The sequence below is a fragment of the Pristis pectinata genome, chromosome 30 (genome assembly GCF_009764475.1).
Source record: "Pristis pectinata isolate sPriPec2 chromosome 30, sPriPec2.1.pri, whole genome shotgun sequence".
Lineage (NCBI taxonomy): Eukaryota > Metazoa > Chordata > Chondrichthyes > Rhinopristiformes > Pristidae > Pristis > Pristis pectinata.
The window spans coordinates 3,217,119-3,238,563 of NC_067434.1; the positions used below are offsets into that span (position 1 = coordinate 3,217,119).

At 45.9% G+C, this 21,445-nt stretch overlaps 1 protein-coding gene across 3 annotated transcripts in view; it reads right to left on the reverse strand.

Moving 5' to 3' along the window:
• nfkb2 (nuclear factor of kappa light polypeptide gene enhancer in B-cells 2 (p49/p100)) overlaps nucleotides 1-21,445 on the reverse strand; it is a 93,815-nt gene that overhangs the window by 37,331 nt on the left and 35,039 nt on the right. For all 3 annotated transcript variants that reach the window (XM_052041570.1, XM_052041571.1, XM_052041569.1), the window contains 6 exons: nucleotides 21,317-21,415; nucleotides 21,085-21,236; nucleotides 20,104-20,237; nucleotides 18,964-19,122; nucleotides 13,613-13,717; nucleotides 6,356-6,441 (listed from right to left, as the gene is read on the reverse strand). In XM_052041570.1, coding sequence (XP_051897530.1) covers nucleotides 6,356-6,441; nucleotides 13,613-13,717; nucleotides 18,964-19,122; nucleotides 20,104-20,237; nucleotides 21,085-21,236; nucleotides 21,317-21,415 — 735 coding nt within the window. The remainder of the gene's footprint in view (nucleotides 1-6,355; nucleotides 6,442-13,612; nucleotides 13,718-18,963; nucleotides 19,123-20,103; nucleotides 20,238-21,084; nucleotides 21,237-21,316; nucleotides 21,416-21,445) is intronic.

Sequence of the window (21,445 nt, forward strand, 5' to 3'; positions counted from 1 at the left end):
TCTAAATAAAGCAAATTATGAAGGCACGAGGTGGGGAACTGCCTGTTGTAAACTGAGAAACTACATTAGAAAGGTACGACTGTAACCAAGCAATGAGTCTAGGAAACAGGCCCTTCAGCCCAACTGGTCCATGCTGACCAAGGTGCCCATCCAAGCTCATCCCAATTTGCCAGTATTTGGCCCAGAACCTTCTAAACCTTTCTCATCCATGTACCTGTCCAACTGTATTTTAGAAGTTGTTATTGTACCTGCCTCAACCACGTCCTCTGGCAGCTCGTCCCACACGGATCCCACCCTTTGTGTAAAAAGTTACCCCTCAGGTTCCTACTAAATCTCTCCCCTCTCACCTTAAACCTGTGCCCTTGATTTCTCAACCCTGAATCAATGGGTAACAGCTGAAGGATTAATGCATAGTTTAGGAGTGAGGTACATCTGTTCAAGGCAACAGAAAAGCCACACAGGAAAAGTGGCTCAGCTGTGACTATCAATATCCAGGATCAGAGGACAGGAGACCGAGAAACTTTCACAATGTAAAAGGAGGCCAATTTGATCAGGAAAGGGAAAATTGAACACCAGTGTACTCTAGGAAACAAAATAGATGATAAAAAGTTCCTGCAGATATCAGAGTCAGAGTCATACATGGAAACAGGCCCTTCGGCCCACTGAGTCCACACTGACTGACAAACATCCATTGATGTTAATCCCACACTAATCCCATTTTGTTGTTTGCAGTCTCAACCTCTCAGATTCTGCTGGACACTTGGGGCAGTTTACAGCAGCCAGTTAACCTACCATCCACGTCTTTGGGACATGGCAGGAAACTGGAGCACACGGGGAAATCCACCCCGTCACAGGGAGAACGTGCAAACTCCACACAGATGTGTAAAGGCAAAAGATTAGCAAAAGTTGACGATGGTCCCTTACAGACAGACAGGAGAAGTTATTTTGGGGAATATGGAAAAGATGGAGAAACTGAATAAACACAGAGGACAGAGAGAACCTCTCACAAATAATGGAGGACTATAGGTTCAGAATGAACAAGGAGCTCAAAGGAATCAGCAGGAATTAAAAAATTGTGGAAATTAATGGGACTGTTGGGGGATAAATCTCCAATGACTTGATTCCTGCAGTACTGAAGGTGGCGTCTATGTGCACAGTGAATGCACTGGTTGGCATCTTCCATAGGCTCCAGAGTGGTCCCCATAGACTGCAATGTAGCAAATGTAACCACACTATTTAAGAAAGGAGGGAGAGGGAGAAAAAAAGTTTGCCCAATATCAGGAGCAGAAATGTCGTTGGGGTTTATTACTGAGGAAACACATCAGGGAACTTAGAAAATAACAATAGGATTTGGCCAAGTCAAAATGGAAATCCTACTTGACAATTCTGTTGCCGTTACTTCAGGTTGAAATGTGCAGAATCGACGAGGGTGAACCAGTTGCGGTGTATTTGGACTTTCAGGAGGTCTTCATTAAGGCATCACAGATTATTAAACAGTTGGGGTGCACATTATTGGGGAGAATACGTTAATGTGGATTATGGACTGATTAATGGGCAGAAAACAGTGGGAATGAATGGGAGAAATGGAGGTTCACTGTCACTGGTAGGGTTCTGCAGGGATTGGCTGCTCATGAAGTACCTCAACGAGGGGACTGAGGGCAAAGGAGAAAAAAAACAAAGAACTGCAGTTACCTGAAATCTGGAATAAGAACAAAGATTGCTGGAAAGACTGTCTGTGGAAAGGTTTGCTGATGATGCAATGTGAGCTGCAAGGGGGAAGCAGAGAGGATTCTGGGGATACAGACAGGCTATGTCAATGGACAAGGATGTGGCTAATGGAATGCAGAGAAAGGTCATCCAGTTCGACAGAAAAATAGAAAGGCAAAGCATTCCCTAAATTCTGGGAAGGTTCCATTAGATGAGAAAATCAGAAATTTAACTCCTTTATTCGAAAAGGGAAACAGAATCTATTGGCTGATCAGCTGAATATCTGTCATAGGGAAAATGTTAGAAACCATTACTTGTAGCAGGTCACTTGGAAAAATTCATTGTAATTAGGGAAAGTCAACATGGTTCTGTTAAAGGGAAATCCTGTTTGAATAATTTCTTGAAGCAGTAACCTGCTGCAGATAGGGGGCGACCAGTGGATGCAATGTTGCCAGAAGGCATCTCGTAAGGTGCAGCACACGTCACTACTCGTGGTGCAGGAGATTACACTGGTGTGTGGGGAAGACTGGGGGGGCCAAGAGGAAACAGGGAGCACACATGGGCCCTTTTCTGGTTGGCAAGGCATAAACGAGTGCCACGGGGATGGGAGCTGCAGCTTTTTACAGGTTCTGTAAGTGGCCTGGATGTGGGCACCTAAAGTACGGTTGCTAAATCTGCTGATGACCAAGAGGTCGGATGGTAGGTTGCGAGGACCTAGGTATGTGGAGAGGTCGAGTGAGTAAAGCAGAGATATTACAGATGGCATATGTAGGGAAATGTGGAATTGCTAAGTATATTGTCTGAATGGAGAGAGATTGTGGAACACCTGGTGGCACAGTGCCTGATTTGCAAAAGGCCAGTAATTAGGATAACTAACAATGTTATTGTTTATGGGGAGAAGAATAAAAGACAAAGTGAGGCAGTTATGCATCAGTTAGATGGCATTGGTGAGACCACATCTGTAGTCCACTCCAGGGTACACTGCCTGCGCGGGGGGAGTGACTCATATGTTTCAATAACCCATCTCCTGCGTGGGCAGTATGATCAGAGGTTCCAGACAAAGTGAGCTGAAAAGCCCTCAACAGCTGAGTGACTGTGAAGGTGGAAAACAGATGCAATAGGGAAGTGGTCCCACTGATTGTGGTCCACTGGGCCACTGAACCCAGCCACCACAATCCCATGGACTCCAATGCACACTGGTCCCAACCTTAAGCTTGGCTCAGAGACTTCTGCTGGATCCAAAAGCCCCATAGCCATGGAGATGCAGAAGAGTTGAGGACTGTGGTATCTGGATGGCCCAGGCCAATAATATGCATGCAGGCCACAGATCAGGTACCCTTATTGGGACGCAGGGTCCTTTGGCAGCTACTTGCATAACTGAACAGCCCTCTTCATCAGAGTCCAGGACTGCGCCACACTGTTATCTGAAGACCCACCAAGTCCAATGGATATCAATCAATTCCCAAGGACTGATGATGGCAATGCCACTGTAAGGAGTTTGTATGTTCTCCCCGTGTCTGTGTGGGTTTTCTCCGGGTGCTCCAGTTTCCTCCCACATTCCAAAGACGTACAGGTCAGGAGCTGTGGGCACGCTATGTTGGCACTGGAAGCGTGGCGACACTTGCAAGTTGCACCCAGCACATTCTCAGTAACACAAAAAGACGCATTTCACTGTATTTCGATGTACATGTGACTAATAAATATCTAAATATCTACTGGCGGGGTATTAATACCAGAGAAAGTTTGAGACTAATACCTAGAACATCTGCTCTTGCAATACAATTGGTCAGGGCAGGCTTGAACCTGTTTACAGGGGTTAGAGGAAACCGGACACGAAGAGATTTCCTTCAGTGGGACCATTTAAGGCAGTAATGAGGCACTTTGAAACTCTCTTCCTCAAGAGAGGATGGACGCAGAGGTTTTGAATATTTTGAAAGCAGAGGTGGGCAGGTGTTCGATAAACACAGGAGGTTATTGGAGTGGGCATGAATGTGGAGTCAAGGTTGTAATCTGATCAACCATGGTATCATTAAACGGTGGTGCAGGCTCAAGGGGCTAAGCCGTGTGTTCCTGTTCCTAATTAGTGCTGGTATTTGTTAAATGTTGAGAGTTTGAAAGGTGTTGATGTCCAGATGTCCACACCAGTCACTAGAAGTTAATATGCAGCTTTAGTCAGGTATTACCAAAACTGAGGGTCAGTAAGCTGTAACGATGACTGGCTTCTCTCTCCACAGATGCTGCTTGGCTGGCTGAGCCCTTCTAGCAGTTCTGTTGTTACTTCACCACCAGGATCAGGGACAGCTTCTATCCCACTGTTGCAAGACTATTGAACAGTTCCCCAGCATAAGATGGACTCTTGACATCACAATCTATCTTGTGACATTGCATCTTATTGTCTGCCTGCACTGCACTTTCTCTGTAGCTGTTACACTTTATGCTGCATCCTGTTATTGTTTTACCTTGTACTACCTCAACACACTGTGTAATGGGTCAATCTGTATGAACAGTATGCAAGACAAGCTCTTCATTGGACCTCAGTACATGTGACCATAATAAACCAATTCACAGATTGATGCCTGGGATGGCAAATTCATTGTTCAAGTAAAAATTAAGCAGGCTTGGCTTATACTCCCAAGTTTAGTTGAATAGGAGATGATCTCAATGAATAGTACAAAATTTTTTCTAAATTGGGGCTCGACAGGTTAGATGCAGGGTAATGGTCTCCTCTGGCTGGGATGACCAGGAGCAGGTATCACAATCTCAGACTGGGTGGTCATTTAGGACGGAGACAAGAAATTTCTTTAACCTGGGACGGGTAATCTTTGGAATCCCCTACCAAAGAGCAGAATCAATTCCGGAATATATTCAGGTTAACATCAGTAACCCAAGAGATCTCAAAGGGCTTGCGATTTGTTTCTTACTGTACTGAGAGACAGTGAAAAGCTTTCGCTTTGTGTCCTGTCCAGACAGATCATACCACACAAGTCTGTTCAGGTAGGAAAAAGAAAACAGAATGCAGAATATAGTGTTGCAGTTACAGAGAAAGTGCAGTGCAGGTAGACTAATAAAATGCAAGGGCCACAATGAGGTAGACAGATATCAAGAGTTCATTTTTTGAATGGACCACTCATATGCTAAAGAGTCTGACAACAGTGGGATGGAGGCAGTCGGAGTCTGGTGGTATGTGCTGCCAAGCTTCAGTATCTTCTGCCTTACAGGAGAGGGGAGAACAGAAAATGACTGGAAGGGGTCCTTGATTGTGTCAGCTTCTTTGCCAAGGCAGCAGGAAGTGTAGGCAGAGTCAATGGAGGGGAGGCTGGTTTGTGTGATGAACTGGGCTGTGTTCACAGTTCTCTGCAATTTCCTGTGGTCTTGGGCAGAGCAGTTGCTATACCAAGCCGTGATGAATAGGATGCTTTCTGTGGTGCATGTGTGAAAATTGGTAAGGGTCATTTGGGACATACTGAATGTCCTTAGCCTTCTGAGGAAGTAGCATCCATGTGGCTGGACTAGGACAGATGGTTGATGTTTACACCCAGGAACTTGAAGCTCTCAACCATCTCCACCTCAGCACTATTGATACAGACAGGGGTATGAGCTCTGCTCTGCTTCCTGAAGTCAATGACCAGCTCCTTTGTTTTGCAGACATTGAGGGGAAGGTTGTCATCTTTGGAATCAAGCACACAGGGCAAGTACAGGAAAGTGGGGCTGAGTTAGAAGATGCACCATGGGCTCGAATGGAGGAGCAGGCGTGAGGGGCTGAATGGTCTACCCCCAGTTCTCACTTCTCGTGTTTGCAAGTTTCATCTTCGGAAGGAAATCACGGTGTTGGAGAGAGTGCAGATTTATTAAAATGGGTTCAGAGTGATTGGTTTCAGTTACGTGGCGAGGTTAGAATTGTTCTCTGCAGACAGAAAGGCAAGGGGCTGCAGTGGCACTGCGGACATTCCAACTACATCACCGCTCCAGTGACCTGGGTTCAATTCTGAGCCCGCGTGGTCACCAATTTGTGCACAGCAAGCTCCCAGAAACAGTAATGTTTTGTTGGATTGATAATGTTTCGTTGGATTGATAATGTTTCAGTGATATTGATGAGGGACCGGAGTTCAACAGGGGGTGGGCAACATCTCCCTGCTTCTTTCCAAAATAACACTGCTCCCTTTTACATACCCCCTCCGGCAGAAACTTCTCAGCTAAATGCCTCACCTGACAGACACCTTTGACAGGGCAGCACTCCCCAGTACTGCGCCCGACTGGAATTGGCACTGAAAATGATCCAGGCTCACTGAAGTAATTTTGAAGCAGCATTTCAGGTTTCAAAAAATTAACCATTAAGAACCTTGGCAAAAGAACTGAAAGGAATTTGTGAACATATTTTGTATTACACTAATAGTGATCTGGAATGTACAAAGAATGGTGGAAGCAGATGGGCTATCAATCGATTGAGTAGAGTTGTGGAGAATGAGCCCCTGAACGGGAATCATCAGAAACCTTTAATGTGACAGCACGACACAGCCAACTGGTTCCCTTCTAGCTCTGCGATTTAGTAGTGTTTGTGTTTAAAGATACATGTGTGGGCATGATAGGGTCAAACTCTACACATACACAGAACACACAGTGTAACTGGAGTCAAGCAGCAAGCGTTTACCTGTCTATGAACATCTGTGGGGCCAAAGTCTCCATACGCTTCCCAGCCGTGTTCATCGTCCTCATAGAAACGGATCTGGATGTCATCTGCAAAGCAACAAGAGCTGTTAATCCCTGATTGGAGATTCAGACGGACATCTGCTCCACTTCAAAGGGTCCTGGGCCCCACCATGGACAACTGGCCAAGGGAGAATACTCTACCCACTTCTCCATTCTCAGAGCAGCTGAAGAACTGCCATCCTTGTTGACACTTGGATGGCATGGAATTTGGTTTCACTCCTCACCTATCATGGGAAGGAAAAAAGGGCCATGGAGAGGAGGTATCAGATATCACACAGAAGTAATAACTGTGATTGCACAGCCCCAAGGCCAATGTGGGACATTCCAGTCAACAGAGGCATCCTGAAGGAACTCCTAGCACCACAGTACCCTGATACCAAACACACTGGGAACCAATGGTTCCCACAGCACCCTGAGAATAACCCCCGGACAAGCTTCAGCAAGGCTCCGAGAACGGAGTCAGGTCCCACCAGCTCCAGTGTAGGCTTGGTGTCAGGAACATCCCTTGCCAGCCTGCCTCACTCTCCAGGGATTGGTCTTTGCTGCAAGGAGATTCCTTTTACCCAATTATTGGCCCTACCCAAGTGCTGACATGATTTCTACTCAAATCCACATCCTGAATTCTCTGGTGACTGTGTTTTGCTCAACCAGAGTACAAACTGGTGCAAAGTGGAGAATTAGATGCCAACATGAAGCTGCTGCTTTTTGCCTCAACATTTGCTGGAATTTGTGCAAATTTGAGTAAGTGACAAATTAAAATTTTGACCATCACTTGTTGAAAATTAGTGGGAATATAGCTTAAAACAGACAAAAAGTGAGATGTCTCAGGTGTCTCCAAAAGGGTCTTCCTGCAGATCTCGCCAACCGAAAGTTACTGAACTAGAATACAGGCCGGAGACACCCTGACATCCGGGCAGTTTCACCAGTCCTTTGTCACTGCTTATAGAGGGGTACAGGATGAGAATGGGTTTGGTGTGACCAACAGTGTTCATAGCAAGGGTAACAGGTGAAGGAGTGTACAGGTACACAATGTAATCCAGCAGGTACAAACTGTTTGTTTTTCCACGAAGGAACAGGTATAATGGGAAGGATCACCTGAGCACTATGCAGACTGGGGGTGGGGAAGGAGGCCACAATGAGGGTAGGGCAAATACAGCATTCTTCACTAACCGTATTGAGCCACATGTTGTGGTCTACCTAGTGCCGGGGCGAAGGACATCTTAATGTCGTCCAAAGGATAAATCAATAGGATTGGGAGGATTTGGTTTATTGAGGAACAGATAGAGAAAGAGACAAGATGTTCAGAGAGTGCCAGGATCTGGAACTAAGGATGACAAATCTCTAAACTCCAGTCTAAAGAGATTTGCACAGGAACAGGCTGAGCCACGTTGGCAGAGATAAGAGGATGGTCATTAGACCTTTAAAGCAGTCAGCAAGGTGGAAGAGAAGACAAAATAACAGTTCTGAAACAGACCAAAAGGAAGAGAGTAGAGAGAGGCAAGTCAAGGTACAGGGGAAGCTAGAAGACACAAAATAATTAAGTGTTGGAATAAAACATTAGAACAGAACATGAGAGTGTGTGAACATTCGTAAAACACAGTGCATAGAGAAAGATTGAATGAATAGCAGGTACAAATTCAACTTGCAGGGCATGACATGTCAAGCAATAGGGTCACACCAAGGTCAGGATTGGGAACTAAACATTAAAAGGTTAAAAGCACTGCAGAAAAAAAATGGAAAGGTAATAGAGCGGGAGTAGCAACAGATGACCAAGCTTCAACAATGAGAGTGGCCATGGTCAGAGAATCAGTGCAGAGAGAAAGGTTTAAGATTCAACTCATTGGAACAAGTAGCAGAACACTGAAGTGCAGAGATTAGGTGAGTATACAGCAGGGTGGTTCTCACTTGGATACAAATTGAGACCAGCTGACTGGCAGTGAATTTAAATGGCTTCAGGATGAAGTTATTTTTTGACCTCAGCTCCATAAAGCTGCAGTCCATCATTGACAGTCAAAATTCACAGAGTCTGCAATACACGTGACGACTCAGCATACAGAGCTCTGTTGGACAGAATTCTGAAGATTCACAGCCCTCAAACTTTGGATTTGACATTTGACAAGGTCCCTCAAGATAGGCTGATCCAGAAGATTAAGGAATATGGGATCTGTGGAGACTTGGTAGATTGAATTCAAAATTGATTTGGCCGTAGAAGACAAGTAGTGGTGGAGGGGTGTTATTCTGACTGAAACAGTGGTGCTCTGCAAGGATCGGTGCTGGGACCTCTGTTGCTTGTGATGACTTGAACGAAAATGTAGATAGGCTGATTAGTATGCAGATGACAAAATTGGCGAGTTGTGGATAGTGAAGGTTTTGCAGAGAATGGAGGGATATGAACGTTGTGTAGGCAGAAAGGATTGGTTTAGTTGGGCATTTAATTAGTTCAGCACAACATTATGGGCCAAAGGGCCCGTTCCTGTGCTGTACTGTTCTATGTTCTATTGTCAAGGTTACATTTATGGGCAGAGAAATGGCAGATGGAGTTTAATCTGAGCACATGCAAGGTGTTGTGCTTTGGGAGGTCAAATGTAAAAGTGAAAGTATACAGTTAATGGCAGGACCCTTACCAGCATTGATGTACAGAGAGATCTTGGGAGTCCAACACAAGTAGATAGGGTGGTAAAGGCCTATGGAATGCTTGCCTTCATTGGTTGGGGCATTGAGTATAGAAGTCGGGAAGTCATGTTGCAGCTGTATAAAACTGTGGTTAGGCTGCACTTGGAGTGTTGTGTGCAGTTCTGGTCACCCCACTAAAGGATGTGGAGACTGGAGAGGGTGCAGAAGAGGTTCAGCAGGATACTGCCTGGATTAGAGAGGATTAGCTATAAAGGAGAGATTGGGCAAACTTCATTGTTTTCTCTGGAGCATTGGAGGCTGAGAGAACTTACAGATAAAAGGTAGATACTTGGAGTCTTTCCCACTCCCCCCAAGGTAGAAATGTCAAATAGTAGAGGACATACCTTTAAGGTGAGGGCAAAAGTTTGAAGGAGATGTGAGGGGCACGTTTCCTTCAAACAGAGTGGTAGGTGCTCAGAACATGCTTCCAGGGGTGTTGGTATGATAGTGTTGTTTAGGAGGCATTAGACAAACGTGCAGGAAATGGAGGGATATGGTCATGTGTAGACAGATAGGTTTAGTTTAATTTAGCATCATGGTCTGCACAGACATTATGGGCCAAAGGGTCTGTTCCTGAGCTGTTCTGTGATTCCTCCTCACCTCAGTGTTAAGTGAGATTCTACCCTAGCTCCACACTCCCCCACTAGGGGGAAAACGCTCAGAGCATCCACCTTGTTCAGCCACTCAGGATAACACCACAAGTAGCAGCCGTCTAGATGTCACTCATTGAAATGACAGCCGATCTGATCTTTGTCTCACCTCCATGTTCCTGCTGTTTACCATAACCAGTTTCCCCACACTCCAAGTATCTCTGCTCACCTTTCTCAATGACTTTCTCAACCCCAGTTTTCTGGGGTTAGAGAAATCCAAATAAATTCTTCCTTGCCTTGACTAATGCAGACAACCCCTTTCTCTGAAACTATACCCACTTGTTCTAAAAGGAAATAACGTCAGAGAAACAAAGTTAAAGTTTCAGCTCCCCCTACTGCAAGATTCCGCCCCTGAAGAGAATCTTGTACATGTCTGTCGTCATCTTCTAAACACCAGAGTTTGACCAGAATGAGATTTTTCTCACAGGACATCCCCCACCCACCCTCAGTCCACTCACAAAACAGCAAACCTTTGCTACCTTGTAGAATCTCAACCCCAAACATCAACCATCCCTCTGCCGTGTCAGATGCCGCTCGACCTGCCGAGTTCCTACAGCAGTTGTCTTTTTACTCCAGATTCCAGTACTTGCCACCTCTCACCTCCTTTGCTGCCTTCAAGTACATTTTTCCTTAAATACAGAGACCAAAACTTTACCCAGCTCACCACGTTGTCTCACCAAAGCCCTGTACATCTGCAGCAAGGCTTGCTTACTTTTATACATTACCCCTCTTGCAACAAAGGAATGTCCTGTTTGCTCCCTGAACACCAACATTTGAGGTACCATTCCAGTTAAATATTCTGCTTCTGTGCACTTCCGGTCAAGGTGGATAACTTCACATTTCTCCACACCACACTCCATCTGCCATTTTTTCCTCCACTCAACCTTCCACGAGCCCTCTGCGGACTCTATTCTCCTCACTGGTCAGCACACCTGGATACAAAATACTGTTCCTTCACCCATGTCATTCATGACAATGTAAACAGCCAGGCCCCAGCATCCAGTCCTGTGGCTCCAAACTTGACAGGTGAGAATGCCCTGTTTATCCATATCCTCCGAGTCCTGTCCATTTAAACAGAGGATTAAAATAACAAAACACCAACTTCTCACAAGGTACAGAAATAGGCCCTTCAGCCCATCTAACTGGTGCTGATCACCGAGCACTCATTTACACTAATCATACATTCATTGCACCTTAGTCTCCATCTTATCCACAAACATGAACAGTGACTTTTATGCATTCTTCACTGTAAAGGGGATGCAGGGTAAAAGTACAACTGCTCAGGGCACCATTCCTCCAAGGAGGGATGTGCATTCATGGGACATTCACTGGGTTCGTCCCTGGGATGAAGCCATTGATCTGGGGGAAGGTTGAGCAGGTTTGGCTACTGCTCACTGCAGTTCAGAAGAATGGGAGGGAAGTGACCTTGAAATGCGAGACACAACTCACTTTGACAAGGTGACTCTGGCAGCCTGTTTCCACTGGGGGGAGGAAGAGTTTCATAATATTTAAGATGGAGATGAGGAGGAATTTTGTTTTTCTCCCAGAGGATCATAAATCTCTGTGCAAGATAATTGTGGAGGTGAAGGCTAAAATAAAAGCAGAAGGGGCGGCGTACAAAGAAGCAAAAATTAGTGGGAAAACAGAAGACTGGGAAGCTTTTAAAAACCTGCAGAGAGAAACTAAGAAGGTCATTAGAAAAGATTAATTATGAAAGGAAGTTGGCGGATAACATTCACAAGGATACTAAGAGTTTTTTTAAAAATACATAAGGAGTAAAAGAGAGACACGGGTTGATATAGGACCAATTGATAACGGTGCAGAAGATATTATAATGGACGATAGAGAGATGGCAGAGGAATTGACTGAATAGTTTGCATCGGTCTTCACCGTGGAGGACATTAGCAATGTGCCGGTGAGTCAGGAGTCTCACGAAATGGAACTGAGTTCAGTTAAGATTACTAGGGAGAAGGTGCTAGGAAAACTAAATGGGCTAAAGACTGATAAGTCTCCCGGACCGGATGAGGTGCATCCCCGGGTTCTGAAGAAGGTGGCTTTAGAGATAGCGGAGGCATTGGTGATAATTTTCCAGGAATCGATAGATTCTGGCATGGTTCCGGAGGACTGGAGGGTCGCAAATGTAGTTCCACTGTATAAGAAAGGAGGGAGGCAGCATAAAGGAAATTACAGACCTATTAGTCTGACGTCAGTGGTGGGAAAGTTATTGGAATCTATCCTCAAGGATGGGGTTACGGAATACCTAGAGGCGCAAGGCAAGATAGGTCTTAGCCAACATGGTTTTGTGAAGGTAAGATCCTGCCTGACCAACCTATTGGAGTTTTTTGAAGAAATCACAGGTAAGGTGGATAAGGGAAAGGCAGTAGATGTTGTGTATTTAGACTTTCAAAAGGCCTTCGATAAGGTGCCTCACAAGAGACTGATAAATAAGATGAGAGGTCATGGAATTACGGGTAGGATAACAGAATGGGTGGAGCATTGGCTGGTTGGCAGGAAGCAAAGAGTGGAAATAAAAGGATCTAGTTCTGGTTGGCTACCGGTTACTAGTGGTGTGCCGCAGGGGTCGGTGTTGGGGCCGCTCCTTTTTACCCTGTACATTAACGATTTGGATGATGGAATAAATGGTTTCGTGGCTAAGTTTGCAGATGACACCAAGATAGGTGGAGGAGTAGGGAGTATTGAGGAGACAGGAAGGCTGCAGAGAGACCTAGACAGTTTAGGAGAATGGGCAAGGAAATAGCAGATGAGATTCAATGTTGAGAAATGTGCAGTTGTACACTTTGGAAGCAAAAAATAAGCGGGCATATTATTATCTAGAAGGAGAGAAAATTCAAAGTACGGAAGTACAAAGGGACTTGGGGGTACTCGTGCAATATACCTTAAAAAGTAAACCACCAGGTCGGATCGGTGGTAAAGAAAGCGAATGCTATGTTGGCATTCATTTCGAGAGGGAAAGTGTATAAAAGTAAGGAAGTGTTGATGAGGCTCTACGGGGCACTAGTGAGGCCTCATTTGGAATACTGTGTGCAGTTTTGGGCCCCACATCTTAGGAAGGATGTGCTGACGTTGGAGAGGGTTCAGAGGAGATTTACGAGGATGATTCCAGGAATGAAAGGGCTTACCTATGATGAGCATTTGTCGGCTCTTGGACTGTACTCGCTGGAGTACAGAAGAATGAGCGGGGACCTCATAGCGACATTTAAAATGTTGATAGGAAAGGACAGAGTAAATGTGGCTAGGCTGTTTCCCTTGGTGGGTGAGTCCAGGACCAGAGGGCACAATCTTAGAATTAGAGGGTACAGTTTCAAAACAGAGATGAGGAGAAATTTCTTTAGCCAGAGGGTGGTGAATTTGTGGAACTCCTTGCCACGTACAGCAGTGGAGGCCAGATATCTAAATAGTCAGGGTATCAAGGGATATGGGGATAAGGCCAGAATTTGGGATTAGAATAGGTTTTTTTTCCCCCCATTTCTCATTTCTTTTTTCCCTTTTCCTTGGAGCAGACTCGATGGGCCGAATGGCCTGCTTCTGCTCCCTTGTCTTGTGATCTTGTGAATCATTGAACGTATCTAAGATTGCCGATGGCACACGTTTGGTCTTCAGGGGAGTGGAGGTTCAGAGTCAGGGTCATGCAGTCAGCCCACCGAGTACGTGCTGACCCATTTACACTGATATTGTATTAATCCCCTTTCCCACACCTTCCCCCCCCCCCCATTCTCCCCACATTCCCATCAACTTTCCCCAGATTCTACCCCTCACCTGTACACGAACATCATGGTACCGCATCCCAATTGAAGCAGCAGCTTCAGAGCCAAAAATAGTGACCTGCACCATGTTCTCTCTGACCTTCAACTCACCTTTTTGAACCTTGTCGCACAGGAGGTAAATCTCATCTCCACCCAGCACACAGCCTGATGTTTTGTCCATCCTGACAATTTTCAAGTTGGAAGCGTTTGGAGCCTCTGTCAAACAGAAGGTCAAAAATGTTAAAATAACAGCAAAATTTAAACTAGGAATTTAGTAAGATGTATAAAAAAAAATGTCCCACTTATATAAACAATGAAAATCCTAACAGACATCAACCAGCTCCCCCGGAGTGGTTCTTTGGCAGACAAAGGAAAAGTCCCAAGTTTCAGCATTAGACTCAGCATTCTTTGACGTACCTGCCAGTTTCTACTTGAGAGAACGGCCGATATGAGAGAGTTACATGTTTTAGAACCACATATAAACTCTAAAGTAAGTGTTGAGACAACTTTGGGGAATTTCCCATTCTACATCCTTGATGTCTTTAGATGAATTAGTTGGAAATACCAGGGAAAGTCCATTGGAACAACTTGTCCTTTTTCTGCTATCAAATCACACAGGCGTGTTATGCCTCACCACTCTCCAGTAACACCACCTGCTGACTCTGCTTCCAGTCTTACCAAACTCCAGCAATCCAAATCACACAGCACGTCCCTAGAGCAAGTAATGCACATTGCCATCACATAAACCATTGTCTCTCACACCACTTCATTATTTCTCAGTCCTCATTACCTGCAACCCCATGATTAATCCAAGTACTTACTTTTCATGCAGTTCAATCACACTAGCAGCTGATTTTACTCAAGATGCTTCTTTCAATTCACACTACCCAAGCCTCTCATCAATTTAAGTCAGATCCTGTTCTCTTCTATTCTTCACTGAAAAAAACCAAAGTCTAAAATCAAATAGACAACTCAGGTTGTGAAAGGCTAGGGGGCCAAAGGAAGAACCAGAGTTTCTACGGCAGCACCATCCTGTTCCTCAGCTTCTATCAACACAAATTCATCTTGAAGCCAATGACTTGAAAGATGCCCCAGTTACCTTCAATCATGCTGATACTCACTAGGTGGCTGCTGGCTCACAACAGGCTTCTGCTGGTCAGGAACAGGCACAAATTGGTGAACAACAAAATTCACGCGATGTGCGAGGGCACCATTACCGGTGTCCCAGGGCAGACACACCACATTATTTTTACCAACTGGAAAGGGCAACATCAGGTTCCTTCCTACAACCACTCATGGAAAGCACAGCCCTGGAATGGATTTGTTTGTTGCCAATCTAATCTCCCAAAGACATATTCCAGCAGCAGGTTGCATGACAACAGACTTTCCCCACGAGCTGTTGTATAAATTTTGGTTGTGATCTAAAGCTGAAGAATTTTGGTGAAAGTGTACATCACTTAAACCTACATGCAACTGAAATTATGAAATATTTTTATTAATAATTAAACCTGAACTTAAAAATGCACATTTTAAGGGTATTCATCAAGTGAAATATAAAAGGTCTCTCTCCCCTTCTCTGAAGAGGTGGTAGAGACACACACTTTCACAACATCCAAGCACTTGAATTGCCAAAGCATCAAAGGCTACAGACCTAATGCAGGTAAATGGGATTGGTGTAGATGGGTACAATGAGTGGCACAGACATGGTGGGGCGAAGGACCCGTTTCTGTGCTGTATGACACTGACTTAGAGCACCGCTGGTCTCCTTACCCAAGGTGGTGTATGCTCTATGCAAGGAGTGCAGTGAAGATTGAATACACTGGAGTCAGGGAGGTGGTTTTGCCATAGGAGGTATGGCCAGACTGGGACTGTGTTTTCTAGAGTTCAGAAAAATGAAAACTTAATTTTGTGTTCCCCCCCCAGGGCTCAACAGGCTGGCTTCAGGCAGGACCAGGGGGTCTAGGGCCAGGGGGCACAATCTCAGTACAAGGCAATTTTGGACTGAGATATTTCTTCATTCAGAGGGTGGGGAGTGTGTTATAACTCCCTCTCAGATACACTCAGCCACTGTGTTCGTTCGAAGCAGATGTCGATAGGTTTCCCCATTATTGGGGGATCTATGGGTATGGTGTTGCTGGAAAGTGGTGCCAGGGTAAAAGTTCAGCAATGATCCTGATTAATGGAGGAACTGTCCCAAAGGGTGACGGCTACTCCCACTCCCATCTGTTGAAGTCTTAATATGTCTACTTACTTCAACCAATTTCAGTCCTCTAGCAAAGAAGTGTCGATGATGACTTGAATTGGCCTCAAAGACACTCAACAGCAGGCAAGCTCTCTTCTCCCTGCAGTCACCCACCTACCACCACTAACCCCACTTCACTGCCTCAGTGAAGCCACCCCATCCTAGCTCTCATAGCCTGCCTGAAGAACATGCATCGTGCCAAGGAGCTCTGCAGCACAAGGGAGAACAGTCTAGGTGGATACATAATGCATACCCATGTCCCTCACAGTGACTTGAGAGTAAAACTGACCTCATCAGTACCAGGCCCTGGTGTTGGGAGCAGGACAAAACGTGCAGAGAGACTGCAAATGAGGGAAATTCAAGGGATCTGCATTCAGTGCATGAATCACAAAAGCTAGCACTCAGGTCTGCTGGATTAGGGTCCAGATTGTGGTTTTTATTGTGTTTTCTCTTGTAGTTTTAGCTTTCTCTACACTTGCTTACATGTCTGTATAATCACCTGTTTGTCTGTAAACTTTTAGTAACTTGTATATTTAGGTCTATACTTCTGTAGTTTCTTTGCCTGCAAAGCTGAAGTGACTCAGTACCCATCCACAGGTTTCTTATCTAAACCCATTCAAACCAGTTTGCAGTACAAAAGGAAAGCACGTGCTCAAGTTCCTTTGTCACTTCTTTTCTTGCTGGTACAGGCCAACCCTGTCTGACCTGTACTATGAGGTACACCTGATAAAACGGCTGTAACCATACAATTTGTGCCTCACTCTTGACTCCAGATCCAACAGGTCTGACAAGTTGTCGAGAAGGCAAACTGAGGTGAGCAGAAATTTCTTCCCTCAGAGAGTGGTGAATCTCTGGAGTTCTCTGACCAAGGGTGGAGGAGGCCAGGTCATCAGATATATTTAAGGTGGAGTTAGATAATATTTGGGAGATTTAGAAATCAAGGGTTCTGGGGAACTGGCACAGAAGAGTTGAGGCCACCACAGATTGGCTGTGATAACATTTAATGGTGGGGCAGGTTCGAGGGTCTGGTGGGTACTCCTGCTCCCATTTCCTAATGTTGTGTCCTTACATACACCAACACCACAGGCAGTGATGTGGACCAACAGCTAGAAATGATTTCCTGTGTTGCTGAATTAAGATTTTTAGGATTCCTGCTCACAGCTTGCAGCTTTAGAATATCACCACCCCCATCAGCATCCCACCTTCCACTGCCCACCCCTACTCAGTTTTCCACAATAAGGAACTTGGTCAGACTGGCAACATTTTGGCAATAACCATCCCACTTCCATCCATTACCAAACACCTGCTGGAGGTGGTGGACAAATGTACCTCACTATTTTCTAGCTCAGTCACCACCTCACTGGCCTTGACACTGCTCTTGGTTTCTCCCACTGACTAAAAGTCTGACCAATTCCAGTACTAGGTGCAAACTTCAGCTGAAAAACCCAAGAGTGGCAGTGGGAATTTTCTGTGAGTCATGATCATTCTCTTCCAGAAGTGACAACTGCAAAATTTTCATTCAATTCTTTAATCCTGGTATCACAGTCAGCTACAGACATCCCACACCAACTCAGATCCTTGGCCAAGACAGAGCTCAAATATGAAACTTGGTCGTCTCACATTCACACTCTACCAAAAGTCGGTTCTTTCCCTTTAGCACCGGCCCATCAGATTTCCTGTCTATTCATCTGCCACGTTCCTCACCCACCACTATATTATAGAGGGAATCAACATTCTCCAACCTGAACAACCTGCTGCAGGAGCCGGGGAAAGATGAATGGCAGAATAGAACCAGAACCAGATGGTGCAGGGGATGGGGTGGGAGGTGGACTCTATGTCTGGAGGGTGGAGGATTACAGAGATGGGTGATGGGGAGTTGGGGTGGGGGAAGAGAAGGGAACAAAACAAAACGTGGGCACAGTGGAGGATGGGAAGGAGAGCGCAAGAGAGACCCAAAACTGGGAGACTCAACAGTCACACCATTGGGTTGTAGACCCAAGGCCAAATACTAAGTTCTATTCCTCTGGTTTTCTTTGGGCCTTAGGCTGGCAGTGGAGAAGGCCAAGGATGGACAAGGTGTGGGAATGGCTATTGAAACGGCATCCATTTAGGAGCTCAGGATGGCCATTGCGGACAGAGAGCAGGTGTTCCGCAAAGTGATCACACAGTCTGCGTTTGGTCTCTGATGTGGAGGAGGCCACATTGGGAGCACCAAATGCAGTAGTAAGGTTCTCCCCCCCCCCCCCCCCCCCATCTCATTCTGGTTCCATCTGCTCTTCACCTAATAGTTCCCATTCTCACCTCCTTTTACACGTCAGATTCCACACTGTGTCCTTGCTAATCCCCTCCAACAGCTCTCTCCATTTTCACCCTCCCCTCATCTTCCTCCACTGAGCACCCACCAGTCACCACCTCCCAACTCCACCCCTCTCCCTCTGGGCTCCATCTGCACCCCCTCCTCAGTCCACCAATCACCTCAGGCTCCTGCCTCACCCCTCCCCATGTCCTCTTTATAGTGGCCATCTCCCGTCTTGATGCAGGGTTTCAACATGAAGCATTGACAATTCCACCCCCCACCTCCACCCACAGATGCTGCTCAACCCTGAGTTCCTCCAGTGGACTGTTTGTAGCTCCAGATTTCAGCATCTGCAATCGCTTGTCTCTCTTTTGAACGAGATATTTCACCGAGTCTTCACCTACCTGTCAGCTCTAACTGGTCCACCAGTGACTTTTCCCCCAAATGCTCCGCGACCTTGCCCAGACCAGTTCAGCAACCTCCACCACATCTACACCCCTTCAACCACCCTACAGTGGCCCACTGCCACTTCATCTGGACACCAACCGAGGTTAAGTTTCTGAATGAACGGTCTAGCTGAATGAGGTACCAACCTGCTGAAGTTACAACACACGTGATTGGACTACATGTGTGTATCCAGTGGGAGAGGTGATGGGCTTGGGAGATGCCAGAGTATCCTAGGCTGATTTACATGTGGCAGGACTGCAAAGTTCTTGATCCTTTGCCTTACAACCAAAGGATGAACACAAAGTAACTTCAGGATTTTAAAAAGATCTCAAAAAGATGATAAACATTTTGTTCCTTCCCTAGGCAACGTGTGATTTGACTGCCACACTGTTTCATTTCAACAGGAACAGAGTCATACAGCACAGAAATAGGCCTGGTATCATCCACACTTTTACTGCTTCACATCCCAATACTTACTGCTGTCAAAGATGGGATCGGAGATTACAGGTTCAAGGGGGAGTGTGTACATGCCCTCACCATCAGGGAGGTAGGCTGTGAACTGCAGCCTCACAACACTCAGGTCCATCTCTTTGGCCAATTGTTCAGACTCTTGTCGAAGGTGCTGAAGCTCTTGCTCTGTGAACGTTGGACAAAAAGAGTCAGTATTGATTATTGATGGACACAAATCAATCCTCATCGTGTGCAACGTGAGGCTTCAGTCACCCAGCAATAAAAACACAATGCACCACCCACCTCGGAAGTAAACATCACATTCCTCCCCAAATCTTCAGTTTCAACAAAATGAAACATTACATCTGGGTAGCTCGGCATCGGATCGTCAAACTGTGGGCTTCGTTTCTGAATTCCCAAAAAGGTATTTCCAATTTTTTGGAAGGCAGTAGATACGGGCAGGTTAATAAGTGGACGGGAGCTACCAAGCCCCACATTGCTACTCGCCACATGTATTGATAATTCCACTGGGCTGGTCTGGGAATAGTTTTGTCCTCGACTCCTTGTCTGACAATCCTGGCTTTCCACTCAAGTGGACTTGCTACTTTAGGACATGTCTTGGAACAACCCTTCCTGTAGGACTTGACTAAAGGCCAAAGAGACAATGGGTTCTCACACTCCGGACTTCTGAGCTTCATACCGATTACCAGTGCATTACAGGAACCAGTCCGGGACTGAGCTGTGAAGGAAAGGGGTTGTTTGGAATAGATGAAGGGCTCAGGATGGATACATCTGATAAACAAGTTGTTCAATTCCAGAATAAATGCCATCATGGACCGTGGCCTGAACAGGACTGTGTTATCATCAACAACCGATTTGGAGGCCATTCCTGTCTCAGACCCATGTGTGTGCTCACCCTACCCCAACAACAATCTATTTACACCTCTGCACTGTTCCGCCGCGTTTCCTCACATCTCAATGGCCACAGCACCAAAGGCTCTGGTTTGCTGAACGCAGCCACTGGACTCACTTCCCACTGTCAGCACATTCCCGCCTCACCCTAAACACAGTCACAAGTAGAAGCAGACCCTTAAATAAGCAGAGCAGGAGAGACAGGATGGGCCCAAATCTGTAGTTATTTCGACAATGGACACCCAATGAACTCACGTGATAGCAAGGACTTGCTAATAAAATTCTTTGGGTTCAAGGGATTTTTCTGGTACATCTCATTAAATATCCTGTCCAGCAGCACCTCCGGAACATTCTTCTTTGTGACGTGTAGAATGCCCAGATTAGTAAACCTGGTGACCAAGAACACAGTTGTATTAGTCTAGTATTTTTCTGACTAACTCTACCAGAGACACAGGGCAGGGGAGCAGGCTCGAAGGATTTGCTTACTCTTGTTCCCAATACTGATCCCCCAGCAACAGCACTAAGGAGTGATTTCTCGGTGAGTATTGTATGGCTTTTTATGGAAGTTTGCTGTGCACTGGAACATAGAACGCTACAGCACAGTACAGGCCCTTCAGCCCACAATGTTGTGCCGACATTTTATCCTGCTCCAAGATCCATCTAACCCTTCCCTCCCACGTAGCCCTCCATTCCTCTAGCATTCAGGTGCCCATCTAAGAGTCTCTTAAGTGTCCCTAATGTATCTGCCCCCAGAAGCTCTGCCGGCAGTGCATTCCACGCACCCACCACTTTGTGTAGGAAGAAAACATACCCTTGACATCCCTTTTATACCTTCCTCCAATCACCTCAAAATTATGTCCCCTTGTGTTAGCCATTGTCACCCTGGGAAAGATTCTCTGACTGTCCACTCAATCCATGCTTCCTATCATCCTGTACACCTCTATCAAGTCACCTCTCACCCCCTCTCCAAAGAGAAAAGCCCCAGCTCACTCAACCCATCCTCATAAGACATGCTCTCCAATCCAGCTGTCACATTTCCCCACAGCACAGACTACACGGTGCAGAGACGGAAGTGCTCTGGATCATTCCAAATTTGGAGTGATGGAAGCACAGGTGTCTCTCCATCATCCCACTCTTCAGTGCTGAATTGGTGGGTGCAAGAGAGGTCCTATAACATGGGTCTCTGCAGGGGAAATGTGCCATGAATCAGGCAAGATGCAGGAATGGTGAACTCACTGTGCCGTCATATCCTTTGGTCCAACTTGTACAATGCAGACTCCATCCTCTGTGCATTGCTTCCCAACCAGGCTGTGTGCATGCAGTCTGGGTGGGTCTTTGGCTGTCACCAGCTGCACCACAACCTTGGCATTACCGGTGTAATTAAAGATCTGGAGAAAAATTCAACATCAATTACTACTCGCTCTCTGACATTTGTCCTCTGCCAAACATTACTCTCCCGTTCACTGACCTTGACACTTGGATAGGTCTTGCGGTTCTTTTCACTGGAAGCTCCAGGTAGGCCCCCGTGTGAAGGGCCCTCACACCCATAGCGGAACCGGAATCCTCTCTGCAAGGACACACCATTATGTTATACTGG